This window comes from Mangifera indica, chromosome 12 (assembly GCF_011075055.1).
Source record: "Mangifera indica cultivar Alphonso chromosome 12, CATAS_Mindica_2.1, whole genome shotgun sequence".
Taxonomy (NCBI): domain Eukaryota; kingdom Viridiplantae; phylum Streptophyta; class Magnoliopsida; order Sapindales; family Anacardiaceae; genus Mangifera; species Mangifera indica.
Genome location: NC_058148.1, coordinates 2,894,463 through 2,918,443, shown reverse-complemented (window position 1 = coordinate 2,918,443; position 23,981 = coordinate 2,894,463). Strand labels below are relative to the sequence as shown.

General features: G+C 32.0%; 1 protein-coding gene across 1 annotated transcript; it reads left to right on the top strand.

Moving 5' to 3' along the window:
* The first annotated feature begins 5,047 nt into the window (after window positions 1-5,047).
* Window positions 5,048-12,292, top strand: LOC123193188 (transmembrane 9 superfamily member 1). Its single transcript, XM_044605992.1, has 12 exons — window positions 5,048-5,373; window positions 7,241-7,433; window positions 7,545-7,649; window positions 7,841-7,858; window positions 7,947-8,044; window positions 8,127-8,279; window positions 8,424-8,558; window positions 8,678-8,844; window positions 9,370-9,464; window positions 9,546-9,919; window positions 10,701-10,974; window positions 11,758-12,292. The coding sequence occupies exons 1-12, from the start codon at window positions 5,278-5,280 to the stop codon at window positions 11,823-11,825; spliced, it is 1,776 nt and encodes a 591-aa protein (XP_044461927.1). The 5' UTR covers window positions 5,048-5,277; the 3' UTR covers window positions 11,826-12,292.
* Window positions 12,293-23,981: the final 11,689 nt, after the last annotated feature.

The following is a 23,981-nucleotide window of genomic DNA, read 5'->3' as shown; positions in this document are numbered from 1 at the left end:
ATTTATTTTTATTTGTAATGAGGGTGTGGTTAGTTGAAAAAGTTTCAAACAATCAACCACAATTGCTTTAGAAGCTATAAAAAAGATTAAATAGATGCGCAAGTTCGTATCCAAACTTGGTATGGTTCTAAACATAACTTATCTGATAACTATGTTCTGTGATAATACCAATCTTATTGCATAAGTGAAGGAACCAAAGGTGTACTAGCAAAAGTATTACATTTTAAGAGAATTCATTGGAACTAAAGAGATAATAATTTAGAACATACCGCTAGTAGAAAATGTTGTTGACCTATTGACTAAGACAATGACATTGAAACAGCTAGATCATCATCTTCAGAAGATGGGTATGCGACACAACAATGAATGACTCTAGTGCAAGTAGGAGTTTTGTTAGTATATGCCCTAGGAACCATTTGTGTTGTTGGTTTCAAGGCATTTTATTTTATATGTATACATGTAATAACTTATTAATAAAAGAAGTAGTTTTTTGTTCATATGCATAAGTTGTTTTCTTTATTTGCAATAATATAAAGTATAAATGTGAGTCGTCTGAATGATTCACTTAAAATATAAATTGTATCATTGAAATATTTCCTACGAACGTGATATAAGTTAAACAATTATATTACATAGTAGGCATACTAAATATCTTCATTGAATGCCATGAGATGACATTAGTATGGGTGACGATGATGGTCATGTCATTACAGTATTATTATGGATTAACAGTTAGAGAATTGTTTTTCAAACATGACCAATAATGATAAGTTACATGGTTAATAAATCTTAGTCAATGAATTATTGTATGATCATACTAGTATATGAAGTAATCCTTTGACTTGAGACGTTATGACCAATTCTAATACAGATGTGCGTGATTCATGAGGTGTATGAATACGGGGTTAGCCACATTCTGTGTAAGAAACTATATTAGTCATTTGTTATTTGTATATAAAGATGAATGATGATTAAGATGAAATTTGTTGACTTGGAAAATATTGGGTTTTGGATATCCACTGATTTGATCCGAATCTAAGTTTTAGAGTGAACGTTGATACATATTAGAAACCAAAATCTCTGACCTGAGTATAATGTAAGTCATACGAAGGATGCTCATTATATTGTGCTTCATATATATTAATTAATGATTTGATAGAATTGAAATTAAGGCTTTAACGATCCATGAGTCTGAAATTGATTTAGATAGGACAATGGAATAATATTACCTACACAAAACATACAATTGGGGATATTAGGTTCAATAGAGTATTTCTTCATCATGATTTAGGGGCTATGACATATTGCTAAATGTTTACTATAATGATTGAGTTTTCGAATGCACTTTTGGATTGCTCGGAAGAGGACTCATGACTACGCCACGATGAACCTAAAGAGTCATACCGATAAACCAAGCTTTTGAGAATGAGGATTAATTATTCGATGGCTAACACCTTCCGAAGAATAATAAAATTCATTTAAAATGTTATACAAGTGCAAAAATAACGTTTTAAGAGTTAAGATGTTAATAAAATAGAATTACGACGGCTAAAGTATATAGTTGATATATTAGCTAAGTCTTACTTTAAATTGTGAATTTAATGGGCCAAAAGAGAATTTCAAAATTACTTATTAGCCATTAGTATAAAATGGCTCTTTAGTGCATTGTGATGGAAGTTAGTTCATTTGAACTAAAACCTTTCTCACTCTAAAAGGAAAATCCTCTCCCTCTCTCTTCAAAAAGCTTGGTGGTGAACTTCTTTGGAGGTTCTTTCAAATAAGAGACATCATCCATCATCCTAAAGTAAAAAGAACAAAAAGGAGTAAGCATAATCCTACCTATCTCATGTCTTTCTTTCATCATGCCTTGATTCATGTTTTTATCTACATGCATGTCCTTTTGCATAATTTATCTTCCCATTTTTCTTTCAATTAGACATCCTATAAGACATGTATCTTATTGATGAGAAATGTTCGAAGATAGATAGATAATATCCTTGTCTTTTTATTGTATTGTCTTTTTTTTTTTTAGAAAGGTTAATGATCATCAATTGAGTTTTGAGTAGTTAATTAGGTTGGGTCATATAATTAGTGGAGATTCTTTCACCATTTATATGAAAGTTCAAGGAAATAATCATTTTGTCCCTTAGGTGTAAAGTGACAATTGAGACTGATAATGATTGCAACATTATTGCTTAATAAGGTATCCTAATATGTTGTGCTTGAAGTAGCCTATAGAAATATAGGATAAGATCTTAGTTGTGAGAATGTTTCTTGTTACTTGAATTTCTAAGATTGGTGTACTATTGTATTTCCATCTTAAAAATATGTGTTCATTAATAGATCTCTTTAGAAGTAACAAGACATCCATAATTGTTGTATGTTTTGAAGATGAGATACATACGACTTTATTCAAAAGTTTTTGGATTTTCTTGGTATGGACTCAAATAACCCTATGCAAAGGTTGGATATATGTTTTGTTGTGATAGTTTGTTTTAGAATAACCTTGATGTCTTTTAGTATATAAAAGGACTCTATTCAAATTTTGTTTGCTCTCGAATGAGGTATGAGATCTTGTGGAACAAACTGGTAAACAGGTAAGTTGCAAATAGGGTTTACAAGATCAAAAGAGATTTCAAAGGAAGAATAAAAGGTATGATGGAAGATAGCTTGCAAATAGGTTCACCCAAGGAGAATATATTGATTAGAGTTCTTCCAAATGGTTATTAAAATTGTCTTTTTGAATGAAAGTCTTAATAAAAGTCTTTTTGGAGTAGTCAGTTTAATCTAAAGCATAAAGAAAGAAGCTTTTATATTGAAGACTAAATAAGTCATTGATTTAGACTTCTTGACAATAGTGTATTATATGAAGAAAAAATTGAACTAGTATGGGTATATGAACATCAGTAAGAGTACATATGTCTTCATTATATGGTTATCTAAGTTGGTTGCATTTGCATCATTTTATTGTTGAAACCACATTAGTTCTTGTTCCTAACTTGATGTGAAAGACCTTAAAGAATACATAATTTATTCTTGGCATTATCCATTATGATAGGGATTGTGTACCATTTTTTGACTTATCTCAAAATGAATGTATGTTTAAAAGGACAACATACAAAATAGCAAGGCAAATTGATTTGCATGTTATGAAAATAGATAAGCCTAACATATATGACTATTTAAATAATGAGGTTAAAAAGGGAATACATGTGGATTATGCCTTATGATGAAACTGCTGGAAGCTAGATGTATGGATAAATATATACGAAACTTGATATTTCTTTTGCATTTGAGGCTTTTAGTTGATACCTAACAAATCCAAATTTTGATAACTCTGTTATAACTATGGAAGTTATAAGATATTAGCAAAAGATCAAGGATAATGGTTGTTGTTAAGATGTAATTAAATCTAGCTCCAAATTTGTTGTTATACTTTTTTAATTGGCCATATTCTAGATAAAATGCCAAGTAATAGTCAGTAATGCTCTTGACCATGTATATGAAATTTATGACCTGTTAGACATATCATGCTGTGTGGTTAAAGGATCTCATTTATACTACTATTTAATTTCTAGAAAATATATGATCTACTATGATTGTGTCACATCAATGTTTTTTTCTAATAATAACAATATCACAAATAGATTAAGATATAAAGAAGTAAAATATCTTACAATCAAAACCTTATACAAAGGAGTCTGATTATAAAAGAGTACATAAATATAGAGTTGATAAGGTTAAATTCCTTAACCAAGTGATCAAGACTTGTAGCCCATACAATCATGTTGAAAATATGAAAGCATTTAAGGTCCCTTATATATATATATATATATATATATATATATATATATATATATATATTGGGGTTAATGGTAGATATTGTAATTTTTTAACTAAATGGCATATTTTTACGATTAACTTGATAATTTGATTTTGATCATAGTCATTTTTTATGTAAATACTTACATACATACATACATATATGTGTGTGTGTGGATCTTGCACAACATACGTCTCAAGAGTGTGATTTGTTTTGAGTATGATAGTTATATGGTTGATTATATCAAAATTTATATATGCAATATGCATCTCAAGACTTGAGTATAATAGTTGTATCTATACAATATGTGTCTCACGAATATGGTTTATCTTGAGTATAATAGTTGCATGAGTATGTTTATTTAATTATGTCGAGACTAATGGTGAAACATACTGAGTTTACTAGAAGTTGTGGAGCTTTCTAGTTTTTATATTTAAGCATATTGAAAGAGAAATCATATAGAGAATTGACGTGTAATAGCATTTTTTGTAATCACTTTTAGATTATATTCCTTTCACACTCCCATTTTACAAATTCATATGGTATGGTTGTTAGAGATTGTAATTATAGACATCGTGTGTAGATTATAAACATATGTATTGCTTTGGTTCTTCATTGATAGTCATATCAACTGAATTGTTGGACAAAGTATTATTGTTGTGCTATGTTGTTTTCATAAAAATAGTGATCACTTTAAAATAAATTATTGTTTATCGGGAAAAATTGTTTTCTTTTCTCAAAATAAATAAAATGATTAATGTTTGCCCAAGTTTATGGTGCAACAAATTTTGTTTTAATTTAATAAAACTCGAGCAAATTTATATTCCAACGAATTTTGTTTGTAGGTATACCATAAATAATTTTGTTAAATGCACAACACGTTTCATATATAAAATTTAGGATATAACAATACATATGTGATCAATTAAAGTAAATGAATTTGAGTTAATGAAATTTGAATTTATCATCTCGAGTCAAGTTCAAGCTATTCCCCTTCTTTTGAGATGAGTTTAAACAAATATATATTCAAACTCGAATCAAATCAACTATAACTCGAATTTCCCTGAGCATGATTTTACCCTTATTACGAAGACAAAGTTTCACGTTGACAAATTCACTTTCATCCTCGTTCCACAGTGGCAATCCAAGCCGAAGCTTGAAATCACTATTGGGCCAGACAATATAGCCAGCCCCAAAACCAGCCCGAGATTTGACAATGAATGTCAACTTCTTCGGTTTACTGCTTCATTTCAACGAAATCAAATAGTATATCGCATCCCGTTCCCAAATCCAACACACGGCGAAGGAAAAAAGAAAATAAGGGAGAATAGTAAGTAGGTGTCTTTATTTTCGATCTTTATCATGTAGTAAAGCTCCCGTAGAGCTTGAAGCACAATCTTGATCTTTAATTCACACGATCTCCATCGTCCATTTCCCCTTTTCTACTACACGCCATGTCCTCCTTCTCCTCCGCCGTAGTCCGATCTCTTTCTTGTCTCTTCCTTCTCCTCCTGCTCTCTTCTTCTCTCGCTTCCGAGTCCGATCACAAGGTAATCTCTTACTAGATCTCGTCATTTGCTTTCTGATTCTGTCTTAGATCTGATCCAATTTCGATTGTTACCGTCTTCTTTTTAGAGATTTGATGTTTTAGTTATTGTTTTTGAGAGTAATTTGTGTTTTCGTGGTTATGAAATGGCGTGATTTGAAATTTTATGGTTAGATCTTGAGTTGATTAGTTATGAGAGATCTCTAATCTTTAAAATTGTTGGCATGCTAAGTTAGAGCAGTGTGTGTACTCTGAGGAATTTTAATTCGCTTTTAGTTTTGTTAGTGGATTTTCGATTTGGGTGAATGTGTGCGCTTGTTTGCGCAAGAATACTTTTGTTTGTTGATTGAAATCTTTTCTGTTAATGTGGATAATATTTAGTTCGGTTGGTGAGGTTATGTGTTTCTCTGGGATCAAATCAAAGGTTAATTTTCGTTTTGGAAGGTTTGGGGTAAGTGCTTTTATGACTCAAAAAAAATTATTGATATATTGTATCTTGTCCATTATTGAGAGGGCAAGGCTGGAAAAAATTAGTTCTGAAGGCTTGTCAGGTGGAATTGTGTATATTTGATGTGGTTATACTTATCTGTATGTCTATACTTTGTGATAAGTGGGTAAGCTCTGAGCCTTGAACTCTAGTGTGGTCCTTGTGCAGGGATGAAGAGCACAAATTGAGATAGGAGCCCTAAATTCACATGAGCTAACATAGTCCGTTCAGTCTAATAACTGTTGTAGCATGATCTTACCTTTGTTAAAAGTGTGCCAAGTAGTGATATGTTGACCCTGGGAAGCTGTTCTAGCTGGCCAGTTTTTAGGGCATAAAAGATCAATTTTAAATTGGAAAGAAGCCTCCAGCGGGTTATTGTAAGGCTATTATAATTTGATCGAGAGGCCTTTAGCTTTATGAAATTCAGAGTGTGCCCTTTTTATTGCTTGATTTAAGAATCTTCTGTAAATGCTAGGCTGCCTTGACTTTGATTTGAATGGTGCTGAGGTATAGCTTTATATATTTTCTGCTCATAATATTAGTATATTATATTACTTAAATAATTATGTGTCTAGACTGGTCATAGTGACTCTTGATGTTTAATGATGACTGGAGATGCCAAATCTAGAGCATATGTTGTCTAATCCATTTTTTGAGCTGTGTATGTCTTATGTTACCTTTCTTACTTTCGAAAGGCCAAAATGGTTGTTGTTTTTTACCTGGTAAAAATGATTTATGTTGGGACTATGCATGGGATTTCTTAAGATATATCTCATTACTCATTTACATTTTTGAATGTGACTTTGTTGAGGTCTCTTTTTAAAGAATGTTTGCAGCAGTCAAACTTATCTTAGATAATCCTTGTGGTGGTTATAATAATTTAATGTAAAATGTTTTGGTAACTTAGATTAAGTTACAAGAATGCAATGGCTAATAATTGATATAATACACTTTTGATTTGACCACTTAGACATAATCTTTAGAGCAAGTATAATATCAGTAATTGGTGGCTAGCAGTGAAATTAGATGTTTTGTTTTCTATCAAGTATGATTATATACCTGTATATCTTTTTGCATAAACAAGCTTATTATTTTGAGCCTGCAGAGTTCATGTTTCTCTCTCGCTCACTCACAGACACACTCGTACACATGCCCCGACCCATTCACCAGAACACATTTCCATGTCATTTTGATATGTCTTGTTCCACATGAAACTTATATTCTTAAAATGTATACATTTGGAAAAAGAGTGGCTGGAAATTAGCACAAGGTTAGATGTAGCATAATCTGTAGCTTTTGTTCATGCGGTAATTATTATGATTTGCCTTTGTGTTGTGTTACTTGTATGTATGTTTTTTAACACTGCATATTCCTTCTTTTGCAGTATCAATCAGATGATCCAGTCACACTTTGGGTAAATAAAGTTGGTCCGTATAACAATCCACAAGAAACATACAACTATTACAGCCTTCCATTTTGCCATCCAACTGGTAATCCTGCTCACAAATGGGGTGGCCTTGGTGAGGTCCTGGGAGGGAATGAACTTATTGATAGTCAGATTGACATAAAGTTCGAGAGTAAGTAATTTTGTTTCATCAATAAATTTTGCTTTTATAGTTTTTTTTTTTTAATAATTATAGTTGCATTTTTTCTGAACATTTTTAAAGATAATTTTCTTGTTTGAACAGAAAATGTGGAGAAAAGTGTCATCTGTCATTTGGAACTTGATGAAGCAAAGGTCAAACAGTTTAAAGATGCAATTGAGAACAGTTATTGGTTTGAATTTTTCATGGGTATGTTTTAAGCATTTGTGATTAATTTTATTAGTAAGTTGTAGAAGAACTACTGGGATTGTACTTGTTTTTCTTTTGTTCGTGCTTATTTGCCTATGTTTTACTCTGGCTGAAACTTGATCCTTACTTCTTTTTCTTTTCTTCTGTTCTCGTGTTCTCTGGTCTCTGATAAATGCTGCTTGCAAGTTCAGATGATCTGCCTTTATGGGGTATGTAGTCAATACTTTTTTGACCTATTTGTACTTTCTAGATTATTTAATCAGTTGTACTTGAATGCTTATCTTATTGCTGTTTTAGGCTTTGTTGGTGATCTGCATCCTGATAAGAACAGTGATAATGGCAAGCATGTCTTGTACACCCATAAGAATATTATGGTCAAATACAACAAAGATCAGGTCTGTGGTTCTGAAGTTTCCTTATGCTTTTTATAGCTGGCTCCTAATCCATCACTACTTAATTTAACTTCTGTTCTTGTAGATTATTCATGTTAATCTTACTCAAGAGAACCCAAAGCCTCTGGAAGCAGGGAAGCTTCTAGACATGACATACTCTGTCAAATGGATGTCAACTAATGTCACTTTTGCACGTAGATTTGATGTTTATTTGGACTACCCATTCTTTGAGCACCAGGTAAGCATTAATGTTGGCAGTTGGTTTTCCTGTCATATTTCTTACTGAAATAATTTATTTGAAACTGTTGTGTTGTTGGTGATTCGTAATATAGTCTGTTTCTATGTTTATTCATGAGTTGCTAATGCACATTGCCATCTCCAGATCCATTGGTTCTCCATTTTCAATTCGTTTATGATGGTTATCTTCCTTACTGGTTTGGTATCGATGATATTGATGCGAACTCTTCGAAATGACTATGCCAAGTATGCTCGCGAAGATGATGATCTGGAGACTTTGGTAATGTTATATGCACACTGTATCTTTATCAGATCCCTGCTTCTATTAATTCCATCCTGTAAGCAATAAATAATTTGTTCTAAGTTTTGATGGCCAACTCTTTCAACCAATGGACACAGGAAAGGGATGTGAGTGAAGAGTCTGGTTGGAAACTTGTTCACGGGGATGTTTTCAGGTCTTCTCGCAATTTGGTTGTGCTTTCAGCTGTTGTTGGCACAGGTGCACAGCTTGCATTGCTTGTCCTCCTCGTTATTCTAATGGCAATTGGGGGAACGTTGTATATTGGGTATGTTGAGGACTTACTATTATGATGTACTGGACTGGTAATATCTTTGTTGTTAATTTATTATGATTTTGAAGGACAAAATGCATTATTTTTTTTATTGATCATGCATGAGGTCTCTCCCCTAATCACATTTTACCAATTTTGGTGCGCTTTACTTTTTGTAATACATAATCTCTATCCCTTTTATTGATCATGTTCTAGTCCTGTTCATAGTCTTTATTGATTTTGGTTTTTGGTTTTTTTTTTGGGGGGGGGGTGGTTGTGTGTGTGGGGGTGGCTCTTGTTGTTCTTTCTTTCTCTTTCCTGATCACATTTTACCATTTGTGGTGCACTTTTTATCTACTCCTTTTATAGGATTTGATGGAGTGACATTCTTTTCTTTGAGCATAACCTGCAACTGTATGGATGGAGCATTTTCTTAATTTGTGTTTTGGCTACACATGTAGTTATTTTCTCAGTGGGGCATCTGTTCTGCCTCTGCATTGTTATCATATTAAAACCTTGGATGCGATTTATGTGTTTCAGGAGAGGAGCAATTGTCACTACTTTCATTGTATGCTATGCTCTTACATCATTCATTTCTGGTTATGTGAGTGGAGGGATGTACTCACGTCATGGGGGTATGCTGTGATTGATACTTTTCCTGATTTACTTTCTTTTGGTCTTGTTTCATAACTGGGTATTTTTTTTTATTTTGTCAGGTAAAAATTGGATAAAGTCAATGATCCTCACAGCCTCCCTTTTTCCATTTATGTGCTTTGGAATTGGATTTGTTTTGAACACAATTGCTATATTCTATGGATCTTTAGCAGCTATTCCCTTTGGCACAATGGTTGTTGTCTTTGTGATTTGGGCTTTCATTTCTTTCCCTCTGGCACTTCTTGGTACGGTTGTTGGAAGAAATTGGAGTGGTGCTCCAAACAACCCATGTCGTGTGAAGACTATTCCTCGTCCCATTCCTGAGAAGAAATGGTATCTAACCCCTTCTGTGGTCTCAATGATGGGGGGGCTGTTACCTTTTGGCAGCATATTTATTGAGATGTATTTTGTCTTCACGTCTTTCTGGAATTACAAGGTGAATTTCTCTCCATTTTTTAAGGCTTCTTAAAAATAACTGAGATGTGACATAAATTTCCAATAACATCGCAATTTATTGTGTTTCAGTACTTTGATACTGAAATGGGGAATTGCAATTTAGGATATTTTCTTGGAAATTCATGTTGTTCAGCTTTCTTCAACATTTTTTTCCCCTTTTCATATATTAATTTATGGCTTCTCAAGGTATGAAGGAGCTTGTAAGTTTTATAAAATTAGAAATATATTGCCTATATCTTAACAAAATATTAAGATTGCTTTAGGAAAGTTGTCACGGCCCATGGGTGTTGATGTCTAATCTGTTGATTCATGGAATAAAAAATGTAGCATCAATGCTGATATTGGAATTATTTGACTCTCCCCGTTTACACAAAGAAAGGAAATAAGTGGAGAGATTAGTGTGGTAGGATTTTACTGCTTTGAATGCAGTAGCACTTGGTTGCATATCGGAAATCAGATTTACTTACCTTAAATGCTCTCTCAAAAGATAATTTTATTTTAATGGGATCTCTAGTCTCTATGCTGTTTTAATACTTTCATTACTTATGATGATAAATTGTACAAATAGGGACAGATTGTTTATGATTTTGATTAAGTAATTATTATCTTTATTTCATATGTGAATAATCACATTTTTTTTATAATGATCACAAATCATAAATAATATTTTGTTTCTTGATGTTAGTAGGAATTATAGAATTTTCTTTCTGAGATTTCATACTATGTTCAGCAAAAGTATTTATTTCCTTTAAACTTCACAGGTGTACTATGTCTATGGCTTTATGCTGTTGGTTTTTCTGATTCTCATCATCGTAACTGTTTGTGTGACAATTGTGGGAACATATTTCCTATTAAATGCTGAGAATTATCACTGGCAGTGGACATCATTCTTCTCTGCTGCCTCAACAGCTGTCTATGTGTACCTTTACTCAATATATTACTACTATGTGAAGACTAAGATGTCAGGCTTCTTCCAGACCAGCTTCTATTTTGGATACACTTTGATGTTTTGCCTTGGCTTGGGAATCCTCTGTGGTGAGTTTGTTACTTTAGTTTGTCATTTTTATAATAGTTTTGTTGCTTTTCTGATAATATCTTTTTTCCAGATCTGTTGTGTTCCATTAGAAAATTCTTGTGTTTGGACTTTTTGAATTGAATACTGATTATTTATTGGTTCTTTTTTATTAATAGTATATTTAAATCCAAGTTGGCTTGAAATCATACCAAGACTTTTGATATTGTCAGCTTTCTTGAGGACTGGTTTGGTCATATATGTCACAACTTTGACATGCTTTGAATGATAGGATAGGATTTTGGAGTCTGAAAGTTATTTTGGAAAATTTTGGCCTTAAAATTGGTATAATATGTTCTGATTTGTTAAAGGAAACCAAGAGGAACAATCCCTTATGTTTTTCCTTTTAAGTCGAGTTTAGGTCTTTTTGATTATTCCATGTAGTGCATAATAATGAGATTTTCTATTGTTATCTCTGAATAGAGGAATGAAATGTGAAGGCCATCCATTTAGTGGCCATGGTGGAAATGTTGCCTCTCTTGCCCTAGCTTTGTTCCAATATTTGTTCTCTGTTTTGGGAGAATGAGGATTAAACTTAAACTGATTGCAGTATCTGCATCCTATCAAGAGAATTAAAGTTCATTTACAAGGAAATTGAAAAGTTCCGAAAATGAAGCTGTTTATCTTTTTAGAAAAAGGTGCTGGTATGCAGCCTATTGCAATCTGGACATTGGGTTGCTGCACGGGGCACTGTGATACTGTCTTTTTAGCTTTGCATTGTTTGATTGCTCTCTTCTAATGTGCAGGAGCTGTTGGCTATCTTGGTTCCAATTTGTTTGTTAGGAGGATTTACAGAAACATCAAGTGTGACTAGAGCGTTGCGGATGAAAAATAGATCCGATGATACTTCCTTGAGTGACTTTTTTTGACACTAAAAAATATCAATGGTGAGGAAGCATCTCACAGATGAAAATCACAGGGATGTAATTCTTTCTCTGGATATACGGGGAAGCCTGAGATTTTTCTAAATTTTTCCCCGGGCTGTAAGCGAAAGCCATTATTTAGAAGAAATTCAGAGTGTTTTCATAATATGGGAAGCTAGTAGCTATATATTAGGGACAACCGATGTTTTTCACTATTTTTATTTTGCTTTTCTTTTTTCTTTCCTTCACAATATTATAGGGGCCCCTTTGTACTGAGAGGATGAATGTCTCATTTCCCCTTGAATTTGTTTTGTTTGCATATTTTCCAACTTCTATCGGGGGAGGGATTTGAGGAAAAAATATTGAATTTTGTGTTCTAAAATTTGTTTCCATATTCATTACCAATCTGTTTTCATAAGACATTATGCACTATATATTTTTTTTTAAAGTCCTTGTTTTCAATGGAAACAAGTGCGAAGATATATGTTTCCCATAATTACTGAATGGCTAGATCTATTGGAGACATATTTGGATCATTAAAATATGATGAAAATTTATTGACAAATGATGTTTAGTTCTCAATTTTAGAATAATTTTCTCTTATTGTGAATATCTAAATAAAATCAAATGAAAAATGTTGAAAAATATAAACCGTTAGGTGATGAGTGTTTTCGCACCTGGGTTAAGTTAGGTCTCTTCTGGTTGGAATTAGACGTAAGTATTGTCACGTTCATCAAAACTTTTTGAAAGTCATTAGTACTGGGTTCAATTGTTGGATTAAACGCTTGAAAAACTTTATCCAGAGTTGAACCGTTTGAGTTTCACAACCAGGGCTTTGATAGGATATGTTCAACTTAAGGACGAGACCATAGCCTAAGCTAATAAGAAGAAGGGGAAGGGGATCTGCCTGACATTTGAGGTTGAGGTTGAAATGTGGTGTAGTTGATGACGAATGGTGGGGTTTTCATCAGTTGAAATGAATCCATTGAGAGGTATCATGTTTTGACATTTATATGTTTAGTCTGCATTCTAATTATGTGGTTATGGTCCTTTCATAGGCAAAGACAAAGTCTAGTTGAATCCCGCTTCTAATTTGAAATAAGTAATTTGGAAGATGAAAAACAAGCAATTGGAAGGTTAAAAGCACAATTCCTCGAACCCATAAAAACAAAAAAAAAAGGAAAATTTGAGGTTTTTTTTTCTTCTTTTTTAAGCATTCACGAAGCAGGGGTCATTTATAATTGTATAGATTATTTAATTTAGAGTAATATCATATGTACTTTATTTTAAGTATTCAATTAGGTATCCAAATGATATATTATTATGTGATTAAATGATAATTTATTTTTAATTTAAAATCACTTAATCACATGATGATACATCAACTGGATACTCAAAACTAGGGGTAGGAGTTTTAGTGCTCTAATAACCAGCAACACAGTGAAATTTAAAATTTAAAAATCAAACAAGTTTGAAAAACCCTAATTAGGTTATTCATTTTAAACATATAATCATGCACATAAAAAACACTTATAGGGTGTTTTAGGTTTATACTTACATTAATAGCTCCTTCAACCTTCACAAGGATGGAGAAAGTATGTTATCCAACTCTCATGAGGTGGCATCTTAGTATCCATGAAGAGCATAAATGTAAATAGAGAAAATCCACGTAAAGAGGTTGCTAAGACTTTTGATTGGAGTTCACGACAGAAGGAGAGAGAATGCAAAACTAGTGGCTAGGGTTTTGTTCTATGTCTACTTTTATATGTCTATATTTTTTATTATGTGAAAAACATGTCTTTTTATATATGTGCATGTATTTAAGCATGGCTGGAATTTCAAGTGCATGTCATCTTCAACACACATGCACGACTGTCATTAAAATGCACAATCAACATTCCTAAGAACTTGCATGATTGGCATATATATATATATATATGTGTCAACTAACAAGTTCAAGCACTTTCATGATGGGCACACGTGTGTCAGCCGACAGTTTTAAGCACTTACATGGCTGGCACACATGTGAATCAATTGACAAGTTTAAGCACTTGCATGGCTAGCACATATATGTATGTCAACCGACAAGTTTAAGCTTTGGCACTTGGCAAGGCATGATGAAACTGAGTTCTCTCAACCTATTGGGCAAACTTGATCCATTCGCAGTCTTTATCTCTCAGTCTTAATTACTAGGATTGTCAACAAACAATCCATTCCTTTAAGTTTGATTCAACTCTTTTATGCGTATAACCCAAAAGCTCTTTATCGAGTTAATAGTGTTCGAATACAAGGCAAATCCAAATATATACTAAGATTGGCCTCAAGCAAAACATCATGGCCAATTAAATGATAGAATGTCAATGGACATATTTTAAGCTTTTACAACATCACAATTGCGTGCAATTTAATTCTTTCGTCAATCAATCTCTTAAGACTGAGACATAAAAAATGTGTCTATCTTAGTGATTCATCGATATAAATTGATACATATCAATGACTAACACGAATTAAGCTACAATGTCATCCTATTATGGCCACAAAGTCAAGTAGTCATAGATGTCATTTTATATTTTTATGTGATATCTTTTTTCTGCGTTCAGAAGTGATGAATCCTTTATCGATCAACCATAGCCTCCATGTATCTCGTAATATGATTAATTACTATCTTCAACGTTACCCCAATTACAATGATATATTAGATAATGTTAAAGCATACTGATCCTTACACGAGATGACTTAGTGACCTCAAGCCAAAATATCACATACACCTACAGTATTTAGAGGATTTATTCCATAGACATTGGAGTAACCATCTATATGAATATCTTTTGGTTGGGTCAGTATGATGAATAAGTCTACAACATGTACCTATATGTTGTACCATATTGTCTATAACAACTTTAACACATAAGAATTGTTGTCACTTTTGATGAGGTTGTTTAACACTATGGTAATCCTATCATCATTGTACATGCCATTATTCATTACAATGTTAGGATTACATATGTTTCTAAAATGCCATTTAATGTGTATATAAGGTTCACATGATCGGTTGTCTGATCTCCTTGTTATAGTTCTTCTATTTTGAGGGCTTGTTATTCGTACAAATATATAAATAATCCGCATATGAATTGAATAATAATAAATCATTCTATTAACGATTAATATAAAATTATATTCACAAATATCAAATTCGATTGGCTCTAGGGTACATACCATAGCAAGTTTGGTATGTCATTTCTAATAATCAAAATTTCATCGACATACAATATTAGAAATACAATCAAACTCTTATTGACTTCTTGTACACACATGGTTCATCTTTGTTTTTGATGAATTTGAACTCATAAATAGCTTCATTAAAACATATGTTCCATTTTCTCTAAGCCTGCTTAAGTCTATAAATAGACTTTTCCAATTTGTATACCTTATCTGCCTATCTAACAAGAATGAAACGGTCGGGTTGTACCATATGGACATCCTCTACAAGGTTGCTATTTAGGAAGCTAGTTTTGATATCCATTTGAAAGATTTCATAGTCATATTATATAGTTGTAACAAGCATAATCTTGATAGACTTAAACATAGTGACTAGTGAAAGAGTTTCATTATAGTTAATATCATATTTCTGAGTGAAACCTTGGAAAAATAATTGTACTTTATAGGTATGCATAAAGCCTTCCATGCCAATTTTCTTTTTGAAAACCCATTTACACCCTACGGGTTTTACCTTTTCACCACTAGAGCCCATACTTAGTTTTGGTATATAGAGTCTATTTTAAATTTCATGACATCTAACCATTTATTAGAATATAGACTTAAACTAGTCTCATCATAGTTCTTAGGTTCATCATCATTGATGACTAGTATATTACTGTGTTGAGTCAGAAGAAAACCAAATCTTTCTAGCTTATGGCATACTCGTGTAGACCTAAAGTGAAGGAACTTCCCCATCATAATCAACCATTTATGATGGCATATTATCCTATCTAACATTTGTGGTATCTCATGGTTTAAGAACTTCATCGAGTTTTACCTTTCACCCACTAGTTCTTTTAAGAATAAATTCTTTCTCAATGAACACATAGGTGTGAACAAAAAAAACGTTTTGCTTTTCCGAATGGTAAAAGTAGTATCCTTTTGTAACCTTTGGGTATCCCACTGAGATATACTTTTTAGATTTAACGCTTAGCTTATTCAAAGTCAATTTCTAGACATAAGCTTCACAACCCTAAATCCACGAGTAATCTAGAGTGGGTCTTTACCCAAATCACAACTCATATGAAGTTTTATTTACAGATTTAGATAAGATATTGTTCAGTGTATAAATAGCAGTTTCTAAGGCATGACCATTTCCATCAATATTTTATTCCTCAATATTCAAATACACCATTATGTTGTGTAGTACCAGAAGGAATGAGTTGAGATATTATCCTATATTTCTTAAAGTATTATTTGAATTCAGCACTTAGGTATTTACCTTCTTGATCACTTTGGAAGACTTTAATTTGTTTCCCAAGTTGCTTTTTTACTTCATTTTTTAATTTATTTGAATTTATCAAAACATTCAGACTTATGTTTTATCAAAGACACAATCCATATCTACTAAGGTCATTAGTAAATATGACGAACTAGGTTTCCCCATATCTACTATGCACTATCATGAGTCCACATAAATCATTGTGTATGATCCCTAAAAGTTTAGTCGTCCTTTCACTATATTTAGTGAAAGGTACTTTGACCGTCTTATCCAATAGATATGATTCGCATTCATTAGATGGTAAGAAGTCAAATGATTGCAAAATTCATTGTTCAAAAGATTTTGATATACGTTTGTTATTTTGTTATATGTTTTCTACAATTATGTGGTAGTCAGATTGTTTGATTTTCATCATTTATTATTTTGTATATTGGAAATTTTATTATCTAATTTTAGAATATATAAACCATTATACAATTCAGTTGTTCTATAGAGAATGTTATTTAAGCTTATGGTTATAATGCCACCAATAATAAAGAATAAATATCCTTCTTTGTCTAAAATAGACATAGAAACTGAGTTTCTAATAACAAAAGGAATATAATAACAATTTCTTAATTTTAAAACTAGCCCAATGGGTAACCTAAGATAATAAATTCCTACAACTAATGTAACAACTCATGCTCTATTTCCACCATATAGGTTAACCTCTTATTTGGTGAACAATCTACACTATCATAGTCCTTGTACATCAAAACAAATATAAGAGCCACATCTTATATCTACAACCTAGGATAAACAAGAAGAATAATTTATCTCAATGACAAATATACCTAAAGTAGAGGTTACAGTTGTCTTCTTCTTCTTGTTCTCTATAAAAGCTTTGCAATGTCTCCTCTAGTGACTTGCCTTGTCACAATAGAAATAGACAACCTTTCATTTCCTTACACTACCTATAGGCGAAGTAATAGTATTAGGTTGCTTCTTTGCTTTAGGCTTAGCCTTAGCCTTGCCTCTGCCTTTGGCTTTGACTTTTGATGCTTGGGCTTCAAACACATGTAGATTAGTCGAAGTTATCTTTTATACTTATTATTCAACTTGCTTGAGCATATACAACAACTCTTAAAGTGTTTCCTCCTTTTCATTCAAGTTAAAACTCATAATGAAATTAGCTCACGATTTAGAGGGGGATTTTAGCACTAGGCCAATAGCAAGCTCATTGTCCATGATGAAGCCAAAGCTTGCAACCGCTCAATGTAGCCAATCATCTTGACCATATGAGGGCTAACTCATTGTTTTAGAGAGTTGTAGTCAAACAGTGCATTTAACACCTCATATTGTTTAACTATTTCATGAACGCGATATAACTCTCGAAGGTGTGCAAGTTTATATTGCACATCCATTTCTTCAGTTTTTTTTTTAAGCATAAGACACTAAACTTTCATGGAGTTATTAAGATACTTATTAAAAATGTCCTTTTGGTCTTGGTTGGCATCGGGCTAGGCTTAAGGGACAACAAACCCTTAAGCATGTATAACCTCTTTTTTTTGATGTAGAATAGTTTGAAAATTTCTATACCAATAAGTGGAGTTACTTCCATTGAGCTTATTTTCTTTTTTAAGAATTGATCGATAAGTTAGGTTTGACTCAATGAGTCATTATATTCTTATTTTGATGATAACAAACTAATATGTCCCTAAGCATATTAACTAATGATTTTACTTGAGTGTGAGTTTAGATTGCAAAAAATCATCTAATGCACTTGAAGGAGTTTCAAGATGGAAATAAAGACAAAGCTTAAGTGAAGAATTCTTAAGCTATTCACTTGCAAATTCTCTTCTCTAATCAAAACCCTTGTTTATATACTTTGTAATTTTATTTGCATTGGGTTGTACTAAGCTTAAACTTTCATATACACTCTCGAGAGAGATTATATTTCGAAGTCATATCAAAATTTGTACTATAAAATAGTGAAGTTCACTTTTGGAGAGATTAGAAAATTTTCAGTGAGGGAAATTAAGCTGTAACATTTGTAAAGGTTAATAGCACCTTGGAAGCTATTTTGTTGTGAAGAAAAACTTGGTTGAGTTTTTGGTCAACCAAGGATTAGTGGAATACTCTAAGGGAGATAGCTTGTAGGAGTAGACGTAGGCCAGGTTGTGTCGAACCACTATATATCGCGTGTTTGATTTTCTCTTCCCTTAAACTTATACTTTGTGTTATGTTCTTTTGATTGTATTGATTATTTGAAATATTCTTGTCATTTTCATAAATTGCATTAAAAATAGGCAACATTAATTAATTTGATTAAATTGGTTTAATTTTTTAATTAAGTAAAAATTGTTTTAAATTTTCTAATTCACCCCGTCTTTTAGGCCATTCAATCCTTTAATTGGTATAAGAGCAAGGTTGCTCATTCTCATAAACTTAACCGTTTAGAGTAATGGCCATGAACCTAGAAAAATCCATACCGTTAGTGAAGGGCTTGCCCCTAATAGACTGCCATTGTTTGATGGCATCGGATATACCTATTGGAAAAATCATATGTCAATTTTCCTTTAAAGTGATTATGAATTATGGGATGTAGTGCAAGATGGACCTTTTGTTTCCATGAAAGAAGTAGATGTAAAACAAGTGCCCAAAACTAGGGACGAAATGACCCCTCAAGATAAGAAAAATATTGTCATTAATGCTAGAGCTGTGAATGTGTTATATTGTGCATTAAAGGAATATAACTTTAACAAGGTACAAGCTTGTACCTCGGCTAAAGAAATTTGGGAATTATTGATGGTGTCAAATAAGGGAACTTCACAAGTCAAAGAGACTAAAATTAGCATACTCATACACTTATACGAGTTATTTAAGATGAATGAAGATGAAACTATTAGTGACATGTTTGATAGATTTATTACTATTGTGAATGAATTGAAAAATCTTGATAAAGTTTATACTAACCAAGAAAATGTCAAGAAACTTCTTAGGTGTTTGCCTCCTTCTTAGGATCCCAAAGTGACAACAATCAAAGAAGCAAAAGATGTCAAGACTTTACCTCTTGAAGAGCTTTTAGGTTCACTGCTCACTTATGAGCTTACTATGAAGCAACAACAAATTGAAGAAGTGGGGAAGAAGAAAAAGAGCATCGCCTTCAAATCATCCATCAAAGAGAATGAAAAGTTGCTAGAAGAAGAAGAAGAGACATCAAATGATGAAGATGAAGACATTGCACTTTTGACTAGAAAGATTGGAAAACTTCCTTGATAGTGCTTGCTTAAGACACATGACTAGAGATATTTCACTTTTCTTGACAATAAACAAGAAAGATAGAGGGCATGTCACCTTTGGAGACAACGTAAAGGATAAAATTATTGGTAATGGAGATATTGGTAACAACTCTCACATTATCATTAAAAATGTTCTTTTGGTGGATAATTTTAAGCATAATCTCCTTCGCATTAGTCAACTATATGATAAAGGATGTAAAGTTATTTTTGAGCCAAATAGTTGCATTATAGAAAATATGAATGATAGAAAAACAATTTGTGTAGGAAATAGAGATGTAAATGTTTACACTATAGATGTAAAAAATGCATCTCATGAAAATCTATGTTTCTCCGCATTGCATGAAAAAAGTTGGTTGTTGCATAGAAGATTAGGTTATGCTAGTATGGACTTGATTTCAAAAATCTCCAAGAAAGAGCTTGTCAAAGGTTTTCCAAAAATAGATTTTGTTAAAAACAAAATTTGTGATGCATGTCAATTTGACAAACAAACAAAAAATTCTTTTAAAAGTAAAACTCATATTTCCATATCTAGACCTTTACAACTTCTTCATATTGATCTTTTTGGTCCTTCAAGAACTACAATACCCAATTTGTGTAGGAAATAGAGATAGAAATGTTTACACTACAGATGTAAAAAATGCATCTCATGAAAATCTATGTTTTTTCACATTGCATGAAAATAGTTGGTTGTGGCATAAAAGATTAAGTCATGCTAGTATGGACTTGATTTAAAAAATCTCCAAAAAAGAGCTTGTCAAAGGTCTTCCAAAAATAGATTTTGTTAAAAATAAAATTTGTGATGCATGTCAATTTGGCAAACAAACAAAAGATTCCTTTAAAAGTAAAACTCATATTTCCATATTTAGACCTTTACAACTTCTTCATATTGATCTTGTTGGTCTTTCGAGAAATGCAAGCCTAAGTGGAAAATATTATGCTTTTGTTATTGTTGATGATTTTTCAAAATTCACTTGGGTACTTTTTCTTGCATCAAAAGATGAAGCCCTCTATGCATTTTCAAAATTTGTCAAGAAAATACAAAAAGAAAAAAAAATGCATACTTCTTGCATTAGAAGTGATTATGGAAGAGAATTTAAAAATCATTTATTTGAAAACTTTTGTGATGAGCATGATATTGAACATCAATTCCGTTGTCCTAGAACTCCTTAACAAAATGGTGTTGTTGAAAGAAAAAATAGGACAATTCAAGAGATGGCTAGAACCATGTTAAATGAAAAAACTCTACCTTAATATTTTTAGGCGGAAGTCGCAAACAACCCATGCTATATTTTAAATTGTGTTTTAATAAGACTATCTTTAGATAAAACTCTATATGAACTTTGGAAAAACAAAAAACTAAATATTGTTATTTTAAAGTTATTGGATGCAAATGCTTTATTTTGAACACAAAAGGAAACTTAGAAAAATTTGATTCAAAATCGAACATTGGCATCTTTCTTGGATATTCATCATCTAGTAAAGCATGCACTCTTACTAGTGTGTAAGTTGATATTGATGATGATCAAGTTAAGAATGGAGACCAAAAAAAAATTCATGAATCACCAAATGATATTAAAGATGAAATAAAACATGAGCCAAAACATGAAGAAGATAAAGATAAAGATCTTCCTAAGGCTTAGAGATATGCAAATGCTTATTCTAAAGAATTAATTATTGGTGAGGAAAATCAAAGTGTTAAAACTAGATCATCTTTGAATCTTTGTAATAATTTTGCATTTCTTTCACAATTTGAACCAAAAACATTTCGTGATGCATTAAATGATGAGTTTTGGATTTTAGCTATGCAAGAAGAACTAAATCAATTCGAAAGAAATAATGTTTGGGAACTAGTCCCTCGTTCGGATCATCAACCCATTATTGGCACAAAATTGGTGAATTCGGAGTGGTTGTTTGAAATAAAGCTAGATTAGTGACTCAAGGCTACAACCAAGAAGAGGGAATAGATTTTGAAGAAACTTTTACACCAGTAGCTAGACTAGAATCCATTAGGATGCTTTTGGCATTTGCATGTTCTAAAAATTTTATTTTATATCAAATAGATATCAAAAGTTCTTTCTTAAATGGATTTATCATGGTGGAAGTTTATGTTGAACAACCTCCTGAGTTTGAAATTCATGATTTTCCAAACCATGTTTTTAATCTTCAAAAAGCTCTTTATGGTTTAAAACAAGTACCTCAAGCATGGTATTGCTTGAAAAAGGCTTTTGTATTGGAAAAGTAGATACTACATTGTTTATTAGGAGAAAAGAAAATGATATACTTTTGGTTCAAATTTATGTTGATGATATCATCTTTGGCTCCATTAATGTCTCTTTGTGTGAAGAATTTTCTAATCTCATGAGTAAAGAATTTGAAATGAGCATGATGGGAGAACTTAAGTATTTTCTCAGACTTAACATCGAGCAAAGCAAAAAGCCTCAAGCACACCAATGAGTTCAACTATCAAGCTCACCAAAGATGAAAGTGGGTCAAACGTTGATGTTAAAATGTATAGAGGTATGATTGACTCTATTTTATATTTAACTGCTAGTAGACCCGATGTTATGTTTACTGTGTGCTTATGTGCTCGATTCCAATCATGTCCCAAGGAATCTCATTTAAAAGCCCTTAAAAGAATATTCAAATATTTACATGACACTAGATTTTTAGGCTTATGGTATCCTAGAGAAACTTCGTTTGACCTAATGAGCTATTCGGATATCGACTTTGTCGAGAGCCAAGTCAATAGAAAAAGTACTAGCGGTACTTGTCATTTTCTAGGACATGCATTAGTTTCATGGTTTTCAAAAAAACAAAATTCCGTAGCTTTATCTACCGCGGAAGTGGAATATATTGCTGCCAGTAGTTGTTGTGCCCAAGCCTTGTGGATGAAAAAAACCTTTAGGGATTATGGAGTTAGCCTATCTAAAACTCCAATTTTGTGTGATAACATAAGTGCTACTAGCTTATCTAAAAATCCCATTCAACACTCTTGAACCAAGCATATAACAATTATATATCATTTTATTCGAGGCCATGTTCAAAACGGTGATATTTGTCTTGACTTTGTATCCACCGAAAATCAACTTGCAGACATTTTTACAAAACCTCTTGGGGAAGAACGTTTTTGCAAAATTAGAGATGAGCTTGGGATCATGGAATCACTATATTAGCATTTGCACTTAAATATTATTGTGACTGTGGTGTTTTGGTTGAATTAAAAGTGTCAATATATGTTTATGCATCATTTCATGTTTGACCATATTTGATAGTTTTCTTGTACTAATTATTCTTGTATTGATTTTTAATGTGTTTGATTTAATTTTTTCTCATATTTAGCACCAAATTTCATTGTACTTTATGTTATTGAGTCAAAATTGCATAGTTGGATCATTTTGGCTTGTTTATACTCAAAATGAGACAACAAAGTGCATAAAATATACACCAGAATTCTGCAGAATTCGACTGACGAATTGAACAGTTCGGTTGACTGTTTTCTTCAAATTCTGCAATATATAAGGGCAAATGTTTCTCCACTTTTACATCATGTTTCTTCACTTTTTTTTATCAAATTGCTTCCTAACATATTTTGTACACTTTCTAACCAAAATTTCCTTTCAAAAACATCATAGTTCACCTAAAATTTAACAAAATCTCTAAAAACTCTAACCCCTAAAAATTTGATTTTTGCTTAAATTCATCCAAATTTTTGTTATTTTCTATAAAATTAAGTACATATTTATCCCTTTTGACATCATTCTAACATTTCCCAATTACCAATTTTTGAAATTAAGTTTTAAATAAAAACCCTCTAATTTTTTCATCTTAAATTCGATTTTTGTCTTAAAATACTTCTTTTAGTCGTCCTTTTTGGATTTCAACCACAAAATTGGATTCATCTCACGATTTTTAGATAGGGTGTGTATTCGAATTTCAAATATGTGAATATTCATGTAGATTTATGTTTTTGCCCTTGTACATACATTCGAAGCCATGTTGCATTTCCTCACATCTCATTGCACTCAATCTGACATTTATACTTCTTTTTCTCTATTTTCCATTTCAAAACTTACTTTTGTGTATAGTTAAGCTTTTGTTAGTTTATGTGATATATTTGTGCATTTTACATGAATTTGCACTTTATGTTGTCTAAGCATTAATATTCTTACTTTGATGATTATGATTGTTTGGACCTTTTGTCATTGGTTTAGCCTTGAAAATCATATCTTTTATGTATGTGTTAAGGTATTTTAGTCTTTCTCTGCCTTATTGGATATATACTTTGCTTATTTCTTTTTTTGTATTGACAAAGGGGGAAAAGTTATACATGTTATATTTTATATTTG